This window comes from Rhincodon typus, chromosome 19 (assembly GCF_021869965.1).
Source record: "Rhincodon typus isolate 14 chromosome 19, sRhiTyp1.1, whole genome shotgun sequence".
Classification (NCBI taxonomy): domain Eukaryota; kingdom Metazoa; phylum Chordata; class Chondrichthyes; order Orectolobiformes; family Rhincodontidae; genus Rhincodon; species Rhincodon typus.
The window spans coordinates 606,516-613,229 of NC_063350.1; the positions used below are offsets into that span (position 1 = coordinate 606,516).

At 44.3% G+C, this 6,714-nt stretch overlaps 1 protein-coding gene across 1 annotated transcript in view; it reads right to left on the minus strand.

Moving 5' to 3' along the window:
- Positions 1–6,714, minus strand: part of LOC109923880 (myosin heavy chain, cardiac muscle isoform-like) — a 73,125-nt gene that overhangs the window by 5,068 nt on the left and 61,343 nt on the right. The window contains exons 29-33 of the mRNA XM_048608495.1: positions 5,652–5,767; positions 4,483–4,675; positions 3,548–3,751; positions 3,333–3,458; positions 2,579–2,749 (exon numbers count right to left, since the gene is read on the minus strand). Coding sequence (XP_048464452.1) covers positions 2,579–2,749; positions 3,333–3,458; positions 3,548–3,751; positions 4,483–4,675; positions 5,652–5,767 — 810 coding nt within the window. The remainder of the gene's footprint in view (positions 1–2,578; positions 2,750–3,332; positions 3,459–3,547; positions 3,752–4,482; positions 4,676–5,651; positions 5,768–6,714) is intronic.

Consider the following 6,714-nt stretch of genomic DNA (forward strand, 5'->3'; position numbering starts at 1 on the left):
CCCATCCCAGGCCCCAAGAAGACTTTCCACATTAAGCAGATGTTCACCTGCACATCTGTTAATGTGGCCTCCTCTACTTTGGGGAAACTAAGCAGAGGCTTGGGGACTGCTTTGCGGAACACCTACACTCGGTTCGCACTAAACAACTGCACCTCCCAGTCGCAAACCATTTCAACTCCCCCTCCCATTCCGCAGATGACATGTCCATCCTGGGCCTCCTGCAGTGCCACAACGATGCTACCCGAAGGTTGCAGGAACAGCATCTCATATTCCACTTGGGAAACCTGCAGCCCAATGGTATCAATGTGGACTTCACAAGCTTCAAAATCTCCCCTCGCCCTTCCGCATCCCAAAACCAGCCCAGCTCCCCGCCTCCCTAACCTGTCCTTCCTCCCACCTATCCCCTCATCCTACCTCAAGCCCCACCCCCATCTCCTACCTATTAACCTCATCCCGCTCCCTTGACCTGTCCGTCCTTCCTGGACTGACCTATCTCCTCCCTACCTCCCCACTTACACTCACTTTTACTGGCTCCATCCCCGCCTCTTTGACCTGTCTGTCTTCTCCCCTATCCACCTCTCCCTCTCTCCCTGTTTATTTCAGAACTCCCTTCCCCCATTTCTGACGAAGGGTCTAGGCCCAAAACGTCAGCCTTCCTGCTCCTCTGATGCTGCTTGGCCTGCTGTGTTCATCCAGCTCTACACCTTGTTATCCCACAATGACAAGTTGCTGTGATTATAATCACCTCAATGAGCTAAATGTTTTCCTCCTCAAAAAGATTTACTTTCCATTTAGTGACAGGTCACCTATGATGGTGAGGAATCTGGTAACCATTCTGAACCTTGCCACAGGGTTCAGGGCTGGGGTCACAACTGTTTACAGTTTATTAATGAGATGGATGAGGAAAGTGAATGTGCTGTCACCAAGTTTGCAGATGATACAAAAATAAGTGAGAAAGCAAGTGGTGGGGATGACAGAGTCTGCAGAGGGATGCAGACCAGTTAAGTGAATGGGCAAATATTTGTTAGATGGAATATAATACGGGGAAATGTGAGGTTATGCACTTTGGCAGGAAGAACAGAGGAGCTGAATATTATTTTAAATGGAGGAAGACTGTGTAAAACTGCAGCACGGAGGAATTTGGGAGTTTTTGTGCACAAATCAAAAAAAAAAACTAGCTCCAAGTTCAACAAGTAATGGGGAAGGCAAATGGAATGTCAGCCTTTATTTCAAAGGGAATAGGGGATAAAAATAGGGAAATCTCGCTAAGGTTATGAAAGGTGGTGGTTAGACCTGGAGCTGAAATACACTAGTGAAAAATGTAGTGACATTGGAGAAGTCACCAAATTGGGGTTCACTAGGCTGATCCCAGGTATGAAGGAATTCTCTCAGGAGGAGAACTCACTGGAGTTTAGAAGAATGAGAGGTGACCTTATTGAAGATAGGGTAGATTCCAAGGATAGCTGTGGAAAGGTTGTTTTCCCCTGTGGGAGAATCTAGGGCCTGAGGCCATAATCTCAGAAAAGGGGGTCTCCCAATTGGGTACATAGATTAGGAGGGATTCCTTTTCTTGAAAGGTGAATCTATGGAATTCTTTACTGCAGAGGCCTGTCAAGGCTGGGTTGTGTTTGGGGCGTTTTAAAATTTTGAATCGGTATAGGAATCAAGGGTTATAGGGAGAAAGCAGGAAAGTGGAGTTGAAGATTATCAGATCAGCCATGATCTCATTGAATGGCACAGCAGCCTCGATGGGCTGAATGGCCTACTTCTGCTCCCATGTGTTCTGGGCTGAGAGAGATTCGCTGTTTCTCAATATCAGCTCGTCCTTCTCCAGTACTGACCCCTGCAAAAACGAATCTGGGGTTCACTATCCTTTACTAATTGTTTACATGAACAAATAATTTGCATTTCAAGACCATAGATGTAGGGGTAGAATTTGACCATTCAGCCCATTGAGCCTGCTCCATCATTTAATGATACAATGGCTGATCTGATCAGCCTGAGCTCCATATTCCTGTCTTTTCCCCATAACCTTCAGTTCCCTGACTGAGCTAAAGAGAGACGGTTAAAATAAAATGTAGTATACTGCAGATGCTGGAAACCCAATACAAACAGTAAACATTGGGAATACTGGTCAGGTCAGGTCGTGTCAATAGAGAGTAAATCAGTGTTTCAGGTTGATGGTACCTGAAACATTAGCCTTGTTCCTCACTCAATAGATGCTCTTTGGCCTAATTTTCAGCTTTTGTTTTAGGAAGGTGGTTAAATTCTTCAGTTCCTTTCAAGGCTTTAAGGGGTGCTGTAACTCCCCATGCTGGTCACTTTGACCCAGCCTTCACTCACAAGGCAGACATACCTGTTTCCTCATGCCTCCAGTCCTCTCTCCCATTTGCCAGTTACTAACTAGTGAGGATATGATGCAGTGGGACAATTAGCTCAGTGTCCATTTGGCTTCAGGCTCTCATTCCAGAGGAGGTGCACCTTTAGCTTCCAGTCCCACACCCTGAAATATTAGATTAAACCGAACCGTAGATTAAACCGAACAAATGCTATAACTTTTCCCTTTGAAGTCCCTCACCCTTGACTCCAGTTTCTGGATCTGTTTCTTGCCTCCTTTCAGTGCGATCTGTTCAGCTTCATTTAGACGCAGCTGCAAGTCTTTTGTTGTCTGCTCCATGTTCTTTTTCATCCTCTCAAGATGTGCACTGGTATCCTGTTCCTTCTTCAATTCCTCAGCCATCATTGCAGCCTGAAAACCATTCAATCATTACAGTCAAAACTGATGATCACAAACAGAATATGAATGATGGAAATGTGTACACATTTTACAAGTTGGAATTCTCTGATGCTGGAGTTAAAATTCCTGCTGTTCAGGGCCAGGGTAAAGGTTATGATTATAGCCTCCGTGTCCCACTCCCAATCACCTCTAGACTATTGAAGACTACATACACCCAAGAGGGACAGGAGCCTGTGGCATGAAAACCGGAAATTTGGGATGGCCAGCATCTTTAGAAATATTCTTACAGGTGCAGACCTAGTAAATCAGCCCAAAGGTTGAATTCAAATCCCTTTATGTCAAAGTGTGAACTTGGATCCAGTAAATTTGGTCATTTATGGAGTGCTGCTTAGAGAAAAGTGCAGAGATGCTGCACTCAAACAGTGACTAGTGGCTCTGCTGTCCTTAGGTTATGGCTTCATTTCACACATTGCGCTTTTCTAGAGATAATTGAAGTGAGCCAATCTGCAAGTTATGCAACTCCTATTGAATTGGTCTAACTACTTCCAAACTGTGTCAATAGTTTTCCGGAAATTTCGGATGTACCACTACTTACATCCGTTATCGCCTTCTTAGCTTTGTCCTCAGCATTCCGACATTCTTGTACTGCTTCTTCTACCTCAGAGCTCAGAGAATTAATGTCATTCTCCAGTTTCTTTTTCTGATTAATGAGACCAGTGTTCTGAATAAATGCAAAAGAAAAGGTTATTTTTCTCTCTGCTCGGACAGCAGGAAATCTCATTCTTTATTACACTCACTCTCTGAGCTTACCTGTGAATGTAATAGGTTCACACGTTCAGTTGCCTCCAATAATTCCTGCTCGGCCAGTTTCCTGCCCCTCTCTGACTGTTCAAGAACTGCACGCAGTTCTTCAAGTTCCGCCATCAACAGGTTGCTGTGTCGTTCAGCCACTGCAATTTGTTCCTTGTAATCGTCTTTCTGCCGAATGGTTTCATCAAGTTCCAATTGGATGTCCTACATAAATCATACTTTATTTTAGAGCCAATGATGTTCAAGATTTTTTGATTGAGCTCCTTAAATAACAGAACTAAGTTACTCTGCAAATGGTAAAGTTTGACTTCTATTTGAAGTTTTCTTTAATCCATTTTCCTATCATAGAATCCCTACAGTGTGGAAACAGGCCCTTCAGCCCAACAAGTCCACACCAACCATCCGAGCATCCCCACCCAGACCCATCCCCCTATAACCCACCTAATCTACACATCCCTGAACACCACAGGCAATTTAGCATGGCCAATCTACCTAGCCTGCATATCTTTGGACAGTGGGAGGAAACCGGAGGAAACCCACGCAGACATGGGGAGAATGTGCAAACTCCACACAGACAGTCACCCGAGAATGGAATTGAACCCGGGTCCCTGGCGCTGAGAGGCAGCAGTGCTAACCATTGTGCCACCATGCCATCCAAACTGTCAGGGGTCAGTTGGCCAGACAATGAAGAGTGATGCCAACAGAGTGAGTTCAATTTCTGCACCCAGCTACGGTTACCATGAAGGACTCAACCCCTCAACCTTTCCTCTTGCCTGAGGCATGGAGACCCTCAGGTTAAACCACCACTAGTTGTCTCTGTCTAACGGGAGAGCTGCCTATGGTCTAGTAGACGTTGGTAACTTTACCATTGAATTAAATACGATCAATTTACACATTTTCCAATCTCTTTTAGATCAGACCTGGCCTTGACTGACCTTAAACTGGACCTGAAGGTTTCGGTATAGTTTCTGGGATTCAGCGGCTTGCCTGTTGGCATGATTCAGCTGCAGTTCCATTTCATTCAGATCACCCTCCATTTTCTTTTTTAACCGAAGAGCTTCATTTCTGGCCTTTGCCTCAGAATCAAGAGCTGCCTGCATCAGTTCAACAGTTCGCTGATGGTTCCGCCTGGAATAGACATGGTGATGTTGAATGCAGTGATTTGTGTTGTGGTATAAACACAATGAGGTAATTGGTGAGGAGATGTAGGTTTTTTTTCCCTCTGATTCTCACCACCCACTGCAACCTCAGACAAGAAGATCCTTCAAGATTTGTCTGGCTCAATCAGGAATGCTGCTATCAAGTGTCTTGCTCTAGGGCATTAAAATCTCCTACTCTGTATATGTTCCACAATCTTACTTCCTACTGTGCATCTTCCAACTGGAACTTAACGTGGAAAAGCGGATTCTTCAGCTGATGGACAGTGCGTACCTGCTGTCTAGTCGATATTAATATTCTTGCTGAAGTAGGACAGCTTAATGGAGAGGTGACCAATTCTGTTGGATGGATGCTCTGGGCTATAGTCAGGATGTTGTCAGGTGTGGCGACCTTTGCAGAGTTCATTGCACTCAGTTGTTTCTCAATGTCATGTGGAGGGACCAGGAATGGCCTGACACCATAATCTAAATGAAGGGACGTTGGATCATCCCATGGGACTTTGGGTGAAACATATTTGAGAAGACTAGCCTGCTTTCCTACCAGCCTCTGTCATTGTGAGCATTAAAATAGATGGAATCTGTTCCTGTAACGTGCCCAATTGTTCTCATCATTCATTCTTTGAAACCAATTGATATAATATCCACAATCCTAATAATTGGAGGCAAACTGTTGATTACAGCAAAGAGTTCTGACCCTAGGCATAAGTATTCAGTCAGGTACTCTAAATTAAGAAGTAGTCTGTGGGATCTCAATGGCCAGGAGTGAATATTGCATTGGCAGTGTAACAGGAAAGGTTAAACCGCATGAGTTGTGTTCACTACCGAGTTGGGAGAAGGTAGATCCTTCTGAATTAAATTTCTTAACTACTTGAACAATTTGCTCCAACCTCTCAAATTCCATAAGATGTGTAATTCAGAATAATGTTCAACAAAACTGTTCAGCTCACCGTAGACCATCAATTTCTTCGTCCTTTTCTGCCAGTTTGCGTTCAACCTCAGCTTTGATCTGTGAGAGCTCAAGTTGGATCCTCAGGGTTTTACTCTCCTCGTGTTCAAGAGCACCCTGGGCAAAAATGGAAAGCCTGTCAAACAATGTTTCCAGGGAACCCTAGCAACCACAGCTGATTAATGGTTCATTTCACAGTGGTCCTGAGGCAGAGACCTCTTTTTAATTTGTTCATGGGAGATGAGTGTCCTTGGCTGCTCCAACATTTATTGGCCATCCCTAATTGCCCAGAGGGCAGTTAAGAGTCAACCACAATGCTGTGGATGTGGAGTCATGTGTAGGCCAGACCAATGTCCTATATAGCCACAACATGACTGCCCAATTCCTATACTCAATGCACTGGCCAATAAAGGCAAGCGTACCAAACACCACCTTCACTATCCTGTCAATTATGTCTAGTGCCATTACCACTACACATTGACTCTCACTAGGTTCCCGTACTGTTGTAAGTACAAATTATATAGTTTACAGATGTGGGAGCTGTCAATATTTGAATGCAAGCCTGTTAAGTTTATTTAAATGAGATAGAGTTTTCACAAGTACCTTGCTAATATTTTAAGGTTCTTGCTCTACTAGAGTTTTGAGAAGGATCTTTACATATTTGAACAAGTTTGAAGAGTGGAGGAACTTTCAGAAAATTGAAATGTTCATGATAGCACAGTGCTTCCTGGTAAGGCCTCCCAGAGACAGCATTTGATAGGTGGCCAATGCAGGTTTGTTACTGATAGCCAGTGACTCAAATGAAGGCCAGTTATCACTGAGAGCAACTCCTAGATTATTGGCCAAAACTTGACACAATGGAGGAGCTGGAGTCGCCCTTCAACCTCACACTGACGCCCACCCACCCAACTTTGCTTGTCCCTATCCTTGGAATGTTTGATGGGGACAATGTAAAGGGAGCTTTATTCCGTATCTAACCACGTGCTAGCTCTGTCCTAGGAATGTTTGATGGGGACAATGTAGAGAAAGGTTTACTTCAATGGAAAATGCATGACAGTGCATCA